The 18,663-nt window shown below is 36.5% G+C and overlaps 1 protein-coding gene across 1 annotated transcript in view; it reads right to left on the bottom strand.

Annotated features, from left to right (window-relative positions):
- The window catches only part of adam19a (ADAM metallopeptidase domain 19a), a 163,365-nt gene that overhangs the window by 34,016 nt on the left and 110,686 nt on the right, over positions 1–18,663 (bottom strand). Inside the window, exons 4-7 of the mRNA XM_028038532.1 lie at positions 14,859–14,940; positions 11,233–11,309; positions 5,739–5,922; positions 2,199–2,264 (exon numbers count right to left, since the gene is read on the bottom strand). Of these exons, the coding sequence (XP_027894333.1) occupies positions 2,199–2,264; positions 5,739–5,922; positions 11,233–11,309; positions 14,859–14,940 (409 nt within the window). The remainder of the gene's footprint in view (positions 1–2,198; positions 2,265–5,738; positions 5,923–11,232; positions 11,310–14,858; positions 14,941–18,663) is intronic.

Raw genomic sequence — 18,663 nt, 5'->3', positions numbered from 1 at the left:
TGTTGTCATGGAGTGTCATTAGATAAATAATGACACTTTGAATGCAAAGTTGCACTAAAACTTGTATTAAAGGATAATTAAAATAGCCAACTTTTTATTATTCGGTAAATAATGAAACTTTAAATGCAAAGTTTTACTAAGCCTTCCATCAAAAGTCCATTAAAAGTATCATTAATTATTGAATGACACATCATGACAGCAGTCATAACATTCATAAAGACTTCTTCATAACAGGTGATAAGTCATGTTCACGACAGTGTTGTGTCAGTCACCCCTTCAAATAAAGTACTACCATTTATTTCCTTAGCCAACACTAGAACCACAGGCTGAACTCCAATCTAAAAGTGAACATTAAGTTAGGATTGGCAAGAAGAATAAGATGATAAAGATCTGGGATTTGACTTAAAATCTCTGGATTACTGGCCTATTTATATTACTTGTAAAACTACAGAGATTGACAAGCGATATTGTTCATAACCAGCTTTGTGAGACAGTTGTTGGTATTTAATCCCAAATTATTGTTCTTTAATTTTCTAAACACAAATATATCACAAATGTTATCCAGAAGGCTCCTTGTTAGAAAAGTTGATTCTGTTATACATCTTATCACATCTTATTATGGCAACAGAAAAATGATATTATTGTCTGAAATTATTCTTTACACCAAGCTATTTTTGTTTCTCTTTCACATGTAAAAAACAACAACAATTTTGTTCCACTTGATATAGAAGAGTCATATTGTGCACATCTCAGTGCACAGATTGAAAGCTAGAAAAGTGTTTTAGAACAGAGGAATAGATCTAGAAAATTCTACCACAAATTATTCTGATCTTGTCTAACAAAACAACTATCGTGGCCTTCTATATTCCAAAAACCAAAATTTCCAACAATTATTTCCAACTATTCATTTCTTTATCTTGGTATATTACGTATATACACATAACCTGCATCTTAACTCGAGTCGAGCAAATCTCAGTCTCGTTGTAATCTGTTGATGACAATGACAAATAAATTTTATCTTATCTTATCTTATCTTAAATTCCCCTCTATCTCAAAGAGATTTAAACTAATTAAAAAGTTTGTTTAAATGCCCACCAGGTCATGTCTGCACATGCACTGTTAGACGCGGGGTCACTGTCGCCAAATTAGTAACTTTGTCACTTTACTTAGCAACTTTTTAGACAAAGAAAATTGGTATTGGACAATATCAGAATTGGCAGGTCAGACTTTTAAAGATCAGTGATACGTGATTGGTTTGAACACTGCAATCAGTACATCCCTAATTCTAGGTCCTAAAATGTTACTAAATACAGCAGTACTGCTTCAGTCATACTGCACAGAAAAACAAAAAGTCATGAATGAATGAAACATTTCACAATTTGAAGCCATCATTAGGGCATGAGATAGCAGGCAGCTGTTGAAGGTGTCACAGTGTGAAGCAGCTTCCTGCATATGTAACAGAACACATTCAGCAAAAAAATTGGTGGTTCAAACTGGTCATCATTCAGGTTTGTCGTATATGTCCAGAATTTTAAAAAGTCAAAATGTGAGGGAGGAAGACTTTATTCAAAAAGGACAGAAAACACATTTACTTCTAAAACAAAAGCAGCTGGAAACCTTTGTTGTAAAACATTTAAAAAGAGTTCTGACAATGCTTTGGAAAATGACAAACATTATTAGATGAAATTCAGTGAAAACACAATAAAACAGAAACATATTTTACTATATACTGCTTCCAGTTTAACCCAATGTTCAGCGCTGTTTTATTCTCATGTCACAAAGCGTTCAAACTTTTATGGAAATGGGATTTTCAGAACAAGAGCACCACTCTGCTCAGGGGCTCTGTTACCATGGCACTAAAACACCAGCAGAAGTATTTCAGAGAAATCCTGCATCTTATCACAGTGGCATATTTTCTGTTTAAAAGCCCTTAACCTTTAGATCCCAACTAAATCTACTCTCATTAATCAGAAGAAATCTTCTGGCTTCACTCCACATGCATTTCTTCACTATTATTATTTCAGCTCAAAGCTGTCAAGTGCTCCATTAGCCTGAGTGCAATGATTGCGTAGAACTTCCAATCCTGTTTCCAGCCTTACTTGATAGCTTCCTGATATATTTAGAGGCAAATGTCACAATTGATTGTACCGAGGAATATTCCCCTGAGGGTGCAGTAGGATGGGGGAGAAACATCTTACCAGTGTGTTGTCTGCCACGATGTAAAGCTCCATGTACTTAGTTGTACCCCAGGTATTTCTCTTAGCCTAATATCAAAGAATAATGGAAGATAAAAATATGATTACACATAAAGCACCAGGTGCAGTATGTATTACATTGAACACAGATAAGACATTTAGCAAAGTGATATGTTCATCTCCTGACTTTTACCCAGCATTTTGTAAAAAGCTGGTTTCAATGGTACTAAAAAGTAAAAAAATATGTTTTTACTTTGTTTACTATAAATGAAAAACATGTATGCAACCAAAAATACAATATTTTACACAATAGAAATGAGAACACTGATATAACCTCTGAGAATTGCTCCTTAACCTCCAGCTGGCCTCACAGATGGCCACTGACCCTGGTTCTGCTGTAGGGGAGCTACTTCTTTCTGTCACAACATGCTTGATTAGGACAATTGATTCAATCAGCTATGATTCCTTCAACAGTTGAATTTTTACAAACTGGCATTAAATGATTAACTGACTTTAGCTGCATTGTAATATGTTTAATAAGCTCTGCTGTATTTAAATTCATCTGAATATCGGATTACACCAGAATGAGCAATGACCTCTGACATCCTTCAGTCCAGTTTCTGTGCTGGGTTTTATGGAGACTGTCCCTGTCCAAGTGTTCAATCAGTGCAACAGTTGGCACTGTTGACCACGATACATACTTGACCGGCTCAATAACATGGACTTCTTCATGTCAATAGGTAACTTTACATCAGAGGTGATAAAGATCACATGTGGGGTACCCCAAGGTTCCATTTTGGGATTCCTCCTGTTTAATGTCTACATACTGCCATTAAATGCTCCTCAGCTTGTCTTGTCTTATCAGCTCATCCATTTGTAACCAGCAAAGTACCATTTACTTTGTACCAAAACATGTTTGACCTGGCACAAAATGATCAGCTGATGTTATTTCAGCAACATCATAATATCAGCAGAAAAAGTGTGCAACCATCATCACTACAACCATGTGTCTAAAAGAAGCATCCCGAATGCTACAGCACAGTTCTTTTTTCTGCTGAATTCTCAATTCTGATCTAGTGAAGAAAATATGAACCATTTCAATACAATATACAGTAATAAGTAATAAATCAGATTTTTGAAGTGTATTTCTTCAGTAACTATCACAAAGTGAAACAGATATAGATTCATTCCACTGATTTTCTTCATTATTGAAAATGTATTTCCTTTCTGCTTGGAGCCAGTGAAAACATAACATTTAAGATTAGAACATTACACCAGACCAATAAAAAAACTAATACAGAAATGTTAGCTTAATGAAAATAGCTTCAGCAACTGCTTAAATTTTTTCATTTTTACAATCTTTTAATCTGACAAAGAAGCCTCAACGGAACAGACATTTCAGTTGCTTGTAGAAGAAACCATGAGATTATTCACAGTTGTACCCTGAACCATTCCCATGAATAAGAGGTGAGATCAAAATGTTCTCAAAAAGCAACTTGCAGCAACAATTCTGATAAAACTGGCCAGCATTCCGGTTTGTCTTATATGTCTACAATATTAAAAAGTCAAAATGTGGGAGACATTCCATGGATCTTCCAGTCTGATGGAACTCAGTGTCAAAAGGCAAATGTGTCAACAAAGCTTAAAGAACTATAAGATTACTCTAAGATCTTAAAGAGGCAGCATTATGTAAAATTAACTTTTTTGAGCTTTGCATTGTGTTGTAAGGTTATTCACTAATCAAAAACATACCTTGTTGCCTTAAGTCTTTCATGCCTGTTTGAGAAATTCCTTAATTTCCATGGCAACCATTCAGCTTTGCAAAACACCTGGGTGAAACTGAGCACCTCCTTCCTGACGCAGCTGCGAGGAGAAGCTGCAGTTTCCAAGCTTCTGCTTCACAGAGCAGCCTTCCTCCACAAATCCCCCACACAACTACTTCAGACTAGCCAGCAGCAATTAGCAAACACCTGGGAGAACTACCCATCTGCTGAGCTCATGTGAGCTACCTCTCAGCGTAAAGCTTGTAAAGACGTTGTTAAAGGGTGAATATAGGAGCCATGTTTTGATGACTTCCTGAAGGTGGAGTTTCAGAAAGAGCAGACGTTTTTAAAGAGACAGAGGCCCAATTTCAAGGTATTAAACATTTTTTTAAAGTCATTTTTTATTTATAAAGCATTGTTACTTGATTGTCCTGTAAAATGGCCCTATGTGCCTGGAAGACACATAATACTGCCCCTTTAATCACATGGAAAATCGGTGGTCAGTTTTCAAAAAGCAGGTAGAGAAACAGAAGTCAACAAGCCGGTCACTTTAAACAGACAATAAGACAGAATGAGTAACCTGTGGTCAGTTTTAATCTTCTGAGACAGGCAGAATCCCGCACCACCCTACGGCCAATTAGGAACCAATCAAACTCACTCATGGTTTTGAATTGCTTAGGAGAACATGGAAACAGTCCCCAAAAAAGCTTATAGGGATAAAAATCCAATCAGAAACATTTTGTTGGGTGGAAAGAGTAGCAGTAATTTGCAAAAATTCTAAATAAATATTTATCTGCATAACAGCATGGATTCTGTGAGGCTGTGGCTACAGACTGGATTCATTCACTCCCATAAACATGCACTGATGTATTCCCACACTGCTGATTTTATATGCAAAGAGTGTCAAAAGCCTTGGGTCCCTTGGTCCGCTAAAGCTGGCATTTCTGCATAACAACCAGTATTAATAGGTGGCTGTGGGGGAACTGGGAAAACCGGAGGTTGTGTTACTGTAGAAATAAACATAAAACGTTAGGAAGGATAAAACCATGCAGGAGGACAAAGAATCCAGATAGATGAGGTAGTTTACAAGCGAATGTAAACAAAAAAAATGGGGATAATAAACAAATAAAATAACATTAGAGAAATAAATGTGCCCCCTACAGTCCAAACAGACACTAAAATGCCCACTTAGGAGCCCTTTTTCTGCTTTATATTTTTATTTTTATAAATGAACAGCTAATGCACCTTCTTAGAAACAGAATCCAAGCAATATAGAAGTCTAAGATAATAATTTTGTTCAGAGGATAGACAATTTACACCATGTGGAGGAAAATGGCTAAATATAATTGGTACACCAAAAAAACAAACACATGACATGCTGCAGTGTGTTAAATGTTGCTGGATTGAGGAAATACTATCAGTGTTTTCCAAAGTATTTTCATTGGAAAACATGAACATTTTGTTGTGTTTTATTTTTGTTAACCTGACAAGTGTGTAACATCTCATATGTTTCATTGCTTATGACTTTCCTTTTAGACTGAGTTAGCACACAAAATGCTACAAATGCTATACAATCTTTGACTTTTAGAGCGCTCCTAATACTTGCTGATGATTAATTGATCAGTGTTTATAAGTTATGACTCCTGGGAGCCACCAACTATTAATCTTATTTCTCTAATTATGAGAGTATTGAAGGACCTGGACAGATGTTCTCTGAATGACTGTAGATAAAGTGTTATTAACAGAGGCCGTTCAGGACACTTTGGTCTTGGAGACTCACCCTTGAGTGAAGCGGTGCCACCAGGTCTGAGATGAGGCTGGTTTGTGCGGTGTGATGGCCATGGCCACAGCTTCCACCTTTAATTGGCAGTTCCTTGGCACTCAACAGTGAATGGTGGGAAGAATTCACACCGTTAATTGGCTGCAGGTAGTAGGTGTCACTAAAGTTGAATGAAATCAGGCCCCTGTGTCAGGGAAAGTGATTGGGAGGGAAAATACAATGAGAGAAGTGATGCTAGAAAAACTGAAGTCATATGAAGAACAAATGCTCAGTCTAAAGGTCTGAAGAAATTACATCCCTGTTGTATTCAGTTGTGGAAAAAAAATAATTGCCAAGCACTTTTAGATGAAATCACTCAGGTTTATTTGTACAATACAGAGAGCTCATAAGACAATCAATAATGAAGCAGAATGAAAGTTCCACCAGGCACAGTCGGCACATAGGTTTTATACCAAGGATAAGGATCCAAAACAAGCTAGAGATACAGTCTAGGACTGTATCTTCTGTATCTCCATACAACATCCACATCCAGACTGTGGATATACGTATATATATAAGCAGATGCTACCTTATAATACAATCTGCCATCACAATCCACAGTCAACAGAATTTTCTCTTCTAAAACTCAAGGAAAGCTTTAAAACTAGATGAATTTGATAAAGATGGTTATCAAATTCATCTTCTGTCACGTACAGAAATACTCAGATGACTCTGCAGTTGTCAGGTGTATCAGAGATGGACAAGAAGCTGAGTACAGAGATCTGGTGAACCGCTTTGTGTCATGGTGTAATAACTCAGTGTCTTCAGTCAGAGGCTTCTTCAAATTCACTGTAATACAAGACCACTACAGGAGATCCTTCCTGCCAACAGTCAACACTATCTACAATAACTCTTTGAAGAAGTTGAATTAATACAAGTTACAACATTATCTTTAGGATCAATAACATATATTTGAATTTGAATGATGAAATGTTGCTTTCTGACTCAATAATTCTACCCAACAGGACAGTTTTTAATGAATACAAGTAAACTTTAAATTTAAATGGAGTGACTCTAGGACCTAGTGCAGTTTACTCTAACATGTATTTCTGTTTTGACCTTGGAAAATAATAACTCCTAAACTGCTAACTGAGGCTGGATGAAAAGTATTTCACCTCGCCTGTGACATTCTGCCAGAGTTGCTGTTTACTTCACAGCAGACACAATAGGCCCAAAAGGAATCAATTTATTTTTTGTAAAAGGAGTTGTGCTTGCTATTATGTTCATTCACAGTGCCTGATCGTATGGGCATACTGTCGCTGGGCTCTGAGCCATGCTTTTAGACTATACAGTAGCTTTCTCTTTTTTTTTTTCTTCAGTCATTATGTTTCCAAGGCTGTAAGACAACTCACAGAAGAACAATATGTAATTCCACCAGAGTTCATACAAAACCCCTTCTTTATGGAATGAAAGTTGGTGACAGGGAAAATGTGCTGGGAACTGAAAAGCAGAAAAATATTAAAAAAAATAACAAAATTATTACTAGAGAACCACATGAGAGCAGGGATCTCATGTGACAACACAGTGAGAATGTGAAATGCCCTGTTACTGTATTTTATTATTTTGCTTGTCAGTGGCCTGGTCACTGAGCACAGCAAAAGAAATTCCCAGAACTTTTTTTTGGAACACGGCAGTTGGGTGTGACGTTATTCCTAGACTCAAGTTCCAATTTTGGAGGGAAGCTGAAATGCGAGGTAACTGTAAGCTGAGGTAAACAAAGGTGAATAACATGGCTGCCAAGAAGTTCTGTTTGATTTCCCTTTGTAAAAAGTAACAAACCAAGGTCCAAGTCAAATGTGCCTCTCAATGTTAACATGAATCGATTACAAAATACATATTTGTTTGAGAGAGATGCATTCAGCTAACGATTCAACAAAATCCTTACAACAATAGCAGAGTATCCAAGGTGATACCTATGCAATAACTGATCTTGTAAAGAGGGAACTGAAGGGAACTAACAGTTATTGATTATACATTTAAGAGAGTTCTCTTGTAGAGTGGCTTCTCCCAGATGCCTTAACACAGAAACTCTAAATCCTCCAGAACAACAAACATAACATTTCTTTCTGCTCCCGTGAGTTTGATCTCTTTGCTGGTTTACCGGAACATCTGTCTGATGTTATCATTTGATCAGCATTCAGATGTAAAACTGAATTTTTGGATGAGTCTTCTGCGTTGCTGTAAAGCTCACTTTTATCAGTGGGGTGATGCTGGCTTTAGAAGACAGAATGTGTTGGTGTTGTCATTTATTTAAGCATCAGTTAAACTCTTACGTTCTTTTATTTAAATTTTATTTCAACATTTTTCATTCCAGTGATGGAAGAGGCGGTATAATGCATTATGCCATAGAGGAAAACCTCAGAGCAGCATCTGATATCTCACTAGTGGAAAGCATTCATATGTGATTCTACTCTTCCCCCTCAGAGAAACAGAGCTGCATGACTCAGTTAGCATGGAAAATCTCATCTATGGAGAGCACCATATTTGGAAAGAACCAAATAAGCAAATCAGATGAAACAGTACACACACACTGGGAAGCACGGTGATGAAGGGTGACGATTAGGGCTTGTTTAACAAGAATAGTTGAAGTCACTGAGTTGAACTCTTCTGTAAACCAAAACATTCCAAACTTCAACATGGAGACATCAGTCTGACAGCTGTCCTGCTGTTCAGTGTTAACAGCCTAGTCAACGTACAGAGCACAATCTAACTATGGGAGGAGAGCAGTTCTTAATCAAATCTAAAAAACTGGATGAAGTGAAGCAGTGTTGTAAAGAGGAATTGTTCCATAATATCTAACAGTAATGTGTTGGACTCATCAGGGCATCTAAAGGATGTTTACTGCTAAACTAGGTGGTTCTAGAAGCTCCTGAAAATGGCCTGAACATTTCTCTATTGGCTGCTTCTCAATTTAGGTTTAGTTTAAGATAAATAACATTTAATGTTATGTAATATTTTCTGTGGTATTGTTCTTTTAAGGTTCAATTTTCCTGGATCTGATAATGTTTAGTAATGTCACAGCCTCTAGAATAGTCAGGAAGTGAATTCTGAGCTTGTTCCGCTGAACATTTATGGTATTCTGAAATATGATAAAAAGTAGTCTTCATACAGACAAAGTGTACATGTTATTTTTGCAAGCATTTTTAATTGAAAAATATTCTATTAGCATTCATGAATGAATGAATGAATGTACTTTATTAATGAATATACTTTCATAGCTTTCCATAGCTGAACCGTTAAACAACATTTACCTGCTTAATTAAATTCCTGTTAGCTTCTCACATCCAACAGCAAATTAGTGTTCGTTAGTTCTCATTTTCACTACTGTGTGAATGACTGGACAGTTAAAAAAACATTTGCATTCTGCTGGCTTCCATAGCTTTTTCCACTTCCATCTCTCCAGTGTTCCCGTCAAAGCTGCTGTCAACAGCAGCATCTGGCTCCATTCCCAGCTCAGGACAAAGAACCTGACAACTGCTGAGCAGCAAGCCTCCATCAGACACCAACATGTCTTTAAAATGATTAGCTTCACAAAACAAGCTTTAGAACAAAATCTTAAATAAAACCCCAATCTGTCTAAGATGGTCAATTTTGCATGTTTGAAACTATCAAACAAATTGCTCACAGAGGATCACATAAGAAGCATTAAAACTAGGGATGCTCTGATCAGGTTTTTTGCTGCCGATCACCCATGAGGGCCGATCACTGCCAATCACTGATCACTGCAAATCACCTGGATTGGCTGTAAATTTTTTTGCTTTAGGTATAAATGCTACTATGTGACCTGCAAAATTAAAAAATGATCTGGTAATAAATTCACTTAATTTAGACATAAACATGCAAAATATTTGCAGGCACAATACAGCAGCTATTCAGTCAAAAGGGCAACTGAAAAAGCTGCAATCAGTAAAATAATTATCAGTATCCTAAATTATACATGAGTCAAATCAGTCTCACAACACTTCTTATATCAAATAATGTCAAGTAAAAAATTTAATATTAATTCAAAGTCAAATGCAGGCTGCATCAAAATAAACAATCCTGAGTTACTGAATCAAAACTTCCGGAAAGCACTTCTAGCTGATTAATGCTGGTTCTGATTGCCTGTTCTTGACATTCGGTGTGAGAGTTCACTGGTGGGTGGAGTAGAAACGGCGCTACGTCTGTGAAATATTACTACCAGTAGCGCGGTGCGGCGGTCCAACAGCGGGAGCGGAACCAATGTCTTACACCGCTAGCTCATTGACTTAAATTATTTTATGGGTTATTTGTTTAGCTTTCTCTTTTTTTTTCTTCAGTCATTATGTTTCCAAGGCTGTAAGAGAACTCCCAGAAGACCTGCTATTCAGGGTGAATGTTGGTAGTTGTGCGCTGCTTTCCCTGCTGACTTACCGATCTGGATGTTTGTTTGTTTTTCCTGCAGTGAGCCTCGATATAACCATAGTCCGTCAAGTGTTTGTTTTTTAAATGCCATATTAGATTGGTTGTGTTGATGCATTTTGACGTGCTTCACCCCCGAGGTAATTTTCGCAACAAGCAGATTTCCCATTCACTCTGACCATTGAAGTTCCACAAGACATCGCTTAGGATTGCTGCGGTGATCGGTTTTAGTGATCGGCAACAAGAGATGGCCAGTGATTGGCCATCACTGATCATGCACTTTTTCACGGAAATCGGCCAATTATGATAAAATATGTTAATTTAAAAATACAGTATTTAGAATGAGAATAAAATGGAACATCTGGGAATGCCAACAAACATTCCTGGTTTGACAATAATCAACCTGACATGTTCAAGTGGATCAGAAAACTAAACCACATATAAACCATCTTCTTATTTGACACAAATTTATTAATCAGAATTATATCACAGTAAAATGGAACTGATTTCTATAATCAGAGAACACACCACATCTAGTCATTAGCAGTGCTGACCACTACCTGTCAAGTCAGGTTAGGTACAGTATTTAAATTGAAGATGGACAAAGCGCAAAGATGCAAGAAGTAATCAATATTTGATCAATAGTTTTATAGATTAATAGTTTATTAAACTAATTTTCATTAACCAAAGAGAGACTGACTTTTAGTAGATAAGAAGACTGAAAAGAGCATGTCAACATTTTTATGTTAATTCTTAATTCTTAAGAGTTTCAAGCTCTGATATGGAACATGCTGGATATATCAGCTTTTAGATCTCAGAGTTAAATTAGTGAAAAAACAGCCACAGCAGGAAACCCAATCAGAGCACTACCTGCAACAATTTAGAATAATAATTCAACCAATAATCCGTTTTATCTTAGAGTCCAAATATCAGGATATTTCCACCACAATACATTAAATTGAGAAAAAGGTCTTGTTTTATGTTTTCAGAATCTTTAGTGGGAAAACCATCCGATTGTTTTTGTGTTGTATTTGTTGTAAAATGAAGCGCTGCTGCAGATGTTCTCAGTCTGTACCTGACTCCTGAACAGGTGCTGAGAGCCACCCAGGAATCTGGATGTCCTCTGACATGGCCATGGTAGAAGCAGTGATTCTGAAAGACAAAACCATTAAATCAGTGCTTCTTTCTTTTTCCTGTCCATGTCTTCGCAAACAAAATCATGTTCTGTTCACGACAGTTTCAGCTCGGGAAAACATTGTCTGCAATATTTGAACATTGTGAAAATGGTGAATGTTAAATCTATTCAAACATGATGTTTGCAAAAGGTGAGCAGTGCTTTACCACATTTTAATATTTCAAATTGTGACATTCTTTTGATACAACAAAATTTGACCCATAGAATCAGGTACATCACTCCATCCAAAAAATCTGAATTCTCTGCAGCAGCAAATAATAATCTCACATCATACAGCGTGACAAGTTATCATCATGAATTGATACTATTAAGCTCGAAGAGTGTGTCATGTTGATGTCCTTTTTTATATAACAGTGTGTGCCAGCCATAAGCTCCTCACTGATGACTTTCCTTCTAGGCATTTTGCTACATGCCTGAAAGCTGCAGGCGGTGAACAGCTAGAACCGCTGCTTTTAAAAAAAACCCATTACACTTACAGAACATGTTTGATATACTTAAAGCTTAATTGCCAGCATTTGTTTTGACAATCCTTTGTCAGCATAGTTCATAGTATGTGGAATCAAAGTCATTTTAATATTTATGGTTTGTTACACATCTGTCCATACTTGTGGAAATTTTTCCAATTTTGTCATGTTTTAGCGACAGACTTTAATGCAAGTGAAGTGAAAATAAAAAACAGACTTATTTTTTTAATGAATGCAAATCTGAAAGATGTGGCATGCCTTTATATTCAGCGTCCCCAGAAAAGTAAGTATATTTTATTTATATATATTTTTTTATATTTACTGAATTTTAAAGACTACTTTAATTAATATTGTCATTTTTTATTTTATTTTGTTCCCCAATAAAATATCAATATTGTTTTATGGCCTGGCACTAGTTTATGGTAATGTGCAGGGTTAGTTTTTCCAACACATCCAATTACTTCTTTCACATGTTTGTTCCAAAACAGGGCTGTGAATACTTCTGCAAGACTGATTTATTTGTAATGGAGATAACTAATGTTGTGTATCATTGTACTCTTTATGCACTGTGCAGAACAAATGTTCACATTTGGAAAAATAATCAAGACTTTGGAATTCACAAATAGTAAATGTAAGAATCAAACTAAAAATGCAAAAGCTGAGACAGTGCCTCCTCCTTTCTGATCTGTTCTGAAAGAGGAAGCACTCCTCCTTCTGAGGAGGTAACTGTTTACTTCAGTTACCTTTCTGGGAACTGAAGTAATCTATGATAAAAGCTACATGAGCAGAGAAGAAAGTCAAGAAATTAAAACTTTCAAGTACAAAGATATGAGACCTTTCCTGATTTTGAAAAGCAGGTCTCCCAATGGGCCTCAAGACCCACTGCTAATACTGAAGAAAGGTTTGCCACCTGAAGAATGAAATTATGCCAGCATGTTGATTTTTGTTCATTCAAACGTCCCTGTCAGCTCATTGGAGCATGAAATGAGGTATTTCATTTGAACAGCAAGCAGCACCGAGGCTCTATTGGAGCCAACACACCAATCAGTTGTCGGTAAGAATTCTCCTTGCCAGCCTGCAGTAATTAATCTCATTTCTTGAACAGGATGTAATGTGGATAATGTCCTGAAGCACTCAGGAGGCTGGAATAACCTGCCATCTGTGTCAGGCTCTGGCATAGAAAACACCTTTCATGTGCACAGACAAGATATCATCCACATTATGAGCTGAGTGACCAACAATAAATCTAAATTAAATGACTTCAGCTCTCTGGCATTTTTCAGTCTGGACTTTTCTCTGTTCTTGTACTGCAATGGTAGTAATCATTCAGGATCCCTGGTTCAGTTCTGAAAACAAGTTAGTTATGAATGGTGATTTAATAAAGCTGGTTCAGAATGAGGGCCACAGTACTACACAGGGTTGAGGTTACATTTGGCTTTGCAAAGCAGCACAGACTGCATAACTATAACTGTTTAAGATCATATGAAGACCAGATCAGATTTCTTTTGAAGTGGTCTTGAAGGATTTTAAAAGTATTTTTGAAGATTTTGGCACAAAAGCCAGAGGAAAAGTGCCTTAAACTTAAAAACTAAAACATTTATACTCAATCCTTAAATGGCAAACATTTAACTGTGAAAAACTTCTAGCTGAAAGAAAATTAGAAAACTGGAACTTGTGGAAACTCAGAAGAGAAACAGGATCTTTGTGAAATTGCGGACTGGATCTTTGTGAAATTGCTACTTTTTGAATAAGTACATGTGGAATTCAATAAAAAACTTTTAAAGTAAATATTCATAATATACCAGCGTATATACGTAGATACCAATAATATCTATGTTGTGTTTGACAGCGCTAGCAAAAAATGGCTGACTAAGGAAATGTCATCATTTTTGTAAAAAAAATATTATAAAAACATGAAACCAGGAGGTTGCACCACTGAATTAATGTTATAGCCAAGACCACCTGCTATGATCATATTACCGTATTTTCCGCACTATAAGGCGCACCTCATTATAAGGCGCACCTTCAATGAATGGCCTATTTTAAAACTTTTTTCATATATAAGGCTCACCGCATTATAAGGCGCATAGAATAGACGCTACAGTAGAGGCTGGGGTTACGTTATGCATCCATTAGATGGAACTGCGCTAAAGGGAATGTCAACAAAATAGTCAGATAGGTCAGCCAAACTTTATTAATAGATTACAAACCAGAGTTCTGAAAACTCCGTTCATTCCCAAAATGAATAAACAGCTGTTTTATTATTTTCCCCGAGGTAAAGTAAGTGATGTGGTATTTTCGTGACACAGTTTATCTTTTAGCAACAGCAAGGTATAACATATAGTGGAGGGGAACTTTTCCTCGATTCAATAAACACGTAAAAACAGTGTCGTGGCCATTTATGTAAAGGTTTTGTAGTTTATAATTTCTACCAATTTTGTTTTGTTCTTTGTGTAGTGGGAATATATTTAAGTTAATTTAGATTCAAAATTTGTGGTTGATTTTTATATTTGGAATTATTTAGATTACATTGTTAATTGTTAGACCCGCCCACCAATTTGAGCGATTAAGAACACACCGGGTGCTGGGTGTGGGGTGGATTGTTTGGTGGATTGTTTGGTAAATGTCTGGGGTGGACGGGAGGTTGTGGTAGAATGATTTTTTGACCACTTGAACACTGGAACACTTGAACACTTGAGCACTTGGACATTAAATGGAAAGTATTTTTTTATTTCAACTAAGTTACAAGACTTTTTATTTCAACTTTAACAATAAATGAATCGGCAAAGTGCGTACAAATCCCAAAACACCCGTTACCACCCACAGCCTTTATTGGAGTTTATTTTTGCTTTTTTTTGGAACGAAAGGCTGCGACAAACAGTCTGATACTGTTACGGTAAATCAAACGTTAGTGCAATCACAATATATATCCACTTCCGCATCACATAGTTTATAAGTAAGACATTGATTTTTCATATTCTCCAAAATCACTAAGTAACATTATGTCTAACACTTGACACAAGTGTCCTGTTTGATACATACGGTGTAATTGTGATTGGTCACTGTCACAGGCTGTCCATCTTTGTTGTAGTATGTCTCTGTAAACTCTGGGCCCAAAAGCTCACTAAGACACAAAAAGAAAAGAGAGAGGACAATGGTGGTGAATTAGTATATGACAATAAAATGCCATGAAGCTTGTAAACAGCATCGTGCACACATAATGTGAAATAGTTGGGTCTGTTTTAACGGAAAACCCAGTTAATATATTTCTGCTCCACAAAAGGCTCATCCTTGCTGACAAGACAAAAAAAAGTTTCAGCTCAACCTTGCTTGGAGTGCACCACTTGCTAAGCTGATCACATTAGCTAACGGTGTTAAGAGGTACTCACACTCACCTGCTGCCAACATTATGCAAGTTCTGTGACGGTAGAAAAATCAATCCATAGTCCGTTATGGAACTCTTATATCCAGTGGCTTCGCCTTTACAGCTAAACCTTTCACCTAGAGTTCTGATGATCCAGAAAACTCCTTTAAGCTGAAGTATTAGAAACAGCATATTTTTTTGCAGGTAGGCATTGCAAACAAAAGGCAACAATAATTTCAAACCTGACCTTCTTTCATAGCAAACAGTCTACTAATTAGAGACAGAGAGTGCTTTCAGTTGGACTTTCATGGTCTTGTTCTTTTAAGTGAAGAAGACAGAAGTTCGTCCCTCCTTAGCCAGGGAGAGGTGAGAGACTCACTGGTTAGCATTTTGACTGCAGGTGTTTTCTATAATTTAGAGCATAAGAGGCAATTTTGACTCCTGTTTTGGAACTGATGTCTGAGTTTCTGATTTGCTGGGCAGTAAATAAAAAAACATGTGAATCACTTTAACAAAACAAAAAAGTCTCATGTATCAATCCCAGTCACTGGGATAAGAAATGCTCACTTTAGCAGTTTGTTTTAAATATATATATATTTTTACATACTGACTCTCAAGGACTGTAAGAATACTTTTTTACTTTTTTGATTCTCTTTTTAATTGCCCTGTCTTCTCTGGACGAATAAAAATGCTCTGGGATCAGATCTGACTGGACAGACTTCGATCCCTTGAATGCTTTGGGATAACGTAGAGTCAGCTTCAGATTGTGAATAAATATAGGAAATATAAATATTGCACAGAATAGAATTCACATAGAATTCGAAAATGTAACTGGACAATTTTAGAATCTACATTTGGTCTCCAATAGTTTATTTTTTTCTACTGAAACTCACATAGGTAGACATGCTGACCTGATGAGTCAGTAAAAATTATTCACCATAATTTGTCGAATGGGAACGCTCGCTCTAATTTACAGGATCTTGTACGGAATCTCATCTGCGAGCAAAGTGCAAAGGCAGACATAACTTAAATAATATTCACAGCTTCATCTTTTGCTTTCTGACACCCGCTCTATCATTTCTGGCATTAGCAACTTTAATTTCAAAAAGCCCAATCTTATGAAATGTTGGATCAGCAGGACTGGAGTCTTTCATGTTTAAGAAGCGGAGTCTTGATAATAAACAGAGACAGAAATCACAGGCTGTCAGCATCGTTTAGAGGAAAAATATAAAAACCATTATCATAATATTAAAAAGTGACATTGTTTGCCTTAGTAACCTCAGAAAAGGGGACAAAAATATTTCCCATTCATCATAATGTTTTCAATATGGCAATACATCAGTCTAGGCTATATAATTTATTACTGCAGTTTAGCATTAAATGTAACTTAATTGAACTACTTAGCAAAATCACATTTGTATTTACATTCCAGATTTAATTTACCTCTGAAAGGTTGTTGCTTGTTTCTATTCTATTCTAATTGTACACAAATATTTAAAGATCTTGAACACATCTGAAAAAAAATCTGAATTTTATAACAATGCTGAATAATTTTTATGACTCGTTTCAAAGTAAAACTACTGTAATATATAGGTTCATTTCAGAGTAAAATATTTTAAACCTTTTTTTGGTAATTTTGATGATCATGGTGTACAAATAATAAAAACTAGAACTGCACAATATATAGTGAATATTTCCCCATCACCACATCAATGTGTGCTATAGTCACATCACAAAGGACTGTTTGGAGCGCAATAACTATTGAATAATATTCTCCATGAACCTGCATATTTTACGTTGATGTAATATTCAGCCAATTGAAGAAAATGTTGGATTTAAATAATCCTATGTAACTGCAATTCTGAATGCAAAGATATTTGGATATCAATTTGATATAGTCAGCAGCTTTACTTCACTTAAACTCCTCAGCTTGCAGAAAAAGATTGTTGACCTATTGTCATTGTCCAGATGACTGTAATGTTTGATGTTGCAGCAGACCTCACAAGAACAAAGCCCAGGATCAAACAACAAAAAACAGGAGTTAAGATGGATTTAATGAACCTGACCCAATCATTAAATGCCACAGACTGCATTATCTTCAGCAGGGACGTACTCCCTGCTGCTGACAGGAGTAGCCCGCAGCATCCCCTGCCATTTCACGAATGATCTCTGGATAAAATAATTTGGTGCTCATCAAAGTGACTTTGACCTTCATTGCTGCTCATTTTAACCCACATTTTCTCTAATATTCTGCTTCACTAACTCCTTCGCTAACTGCTTTGGCTTCGTGCTTTATTTGATTTATGTAAGATGAATTCAGTCCTGCATGTCAGCAGTGACTTTCTACTTTGTTTGCACCAAAACACATAAACTTAGGTGGAAAGGACATGGAAAGAAAATGAAAGTGACAATGCAAATGATATTGTGAATTAATAACCATTTTATGGCAACCCAAAATGCCCTTGTTTTCTGCCACACTGCTCACATACACACACAGGACAGAACGAAAACGTCTCCTGAGAAATATGGTCCCATTCTAATCGGAAAACTATGAGAATCTTTTATCCATGTATCTTTTCCTTATTACTGCTTTTTGTTTTCATCTCCAAATGAAAGTCTTTAAGCAGCATGTGTCACGTGCTGCTTGAAGCACCATCATCTGCCATCAACGCTCATTAAAACATGTAAGTGGATGTAACAACGCTCACCCCTTACTATTTAATTATACAAATGCACCCCACATTTTGTCCTTTTCATTAGCCTCTCCACTGATCAGTTGCAAAGCACAGCAGGGGTCAAACCCTGTCAAAAATACAAACAAGAGCTTATTTTTAGAGCAGCTGGCCGCTGTCAGGCAGGTTGTCTTTGCTATGCCGATCTCACAATGAGGGGACTCAGCTGGACAAGCTGTCTCCTTTTGTTTCTGAGATTCTGGTGGACACATCTTTTCAAAATTATGTTGACATAAACTAATGTAGAAAAGATAGCAAAGAAATCAAGAATGCAAATGTGGTGAAGCCAATTTTATGCTAAAATGGCCTGCCATAACCACAGCAGTTCTCCTCCCATTGCTGTAACAACTCACCACAATCACCTGATCTTCTGAAGATTATTGTTCACTTTTTGTTTCATTTGATAAATTGGAAATGTGGTTAAAAGTCTTCAACTAATCCAAAACTGTACAACAAGAGTTATAACAAAAATTAAAAAGAGAAATTATATTTCTCATATTTTAGCTTCCCTTCCAGAACAGAGTTCTGTCCTTCTTATATATAAATTAATATTAATTAACTCCATAATACATCACAGATCTGATTGGTGAAGATGTTCCTAACAAAGCACTTCACTGTCAGACTGCAGGTTTACTGCTGGTTCCTGGAGGCTCTAACAGTAGAATGGGAGGCAAATCCTTTAGTTCTCAGGCTCCTCTCCTGTGGAACCAGATCCAGTTTTAGTCTGAGACAGAAACCCTGTATACTTTTA

This window comes from Xiphophorus couchianus, chromosome 14 (assembly GCF_001444195.1).
Source record: "Xiphophorus couchianus chromosome 14, X_couchianus-1.0, whole genome shotgun sequence".
NCBI classification, from domain to species: Eukaryota; Metazoa; Chordata; class Actinopteri; order Cyprinodontiformes; family Poeciliidae; genus Xiphophorus; species Xiphophorus couchianus.
The sequence above is the reverse complement of the archived record's forward strand: the minus strand, read 5'-3'. Positions and strand labels throughout refer to the sequence as shown.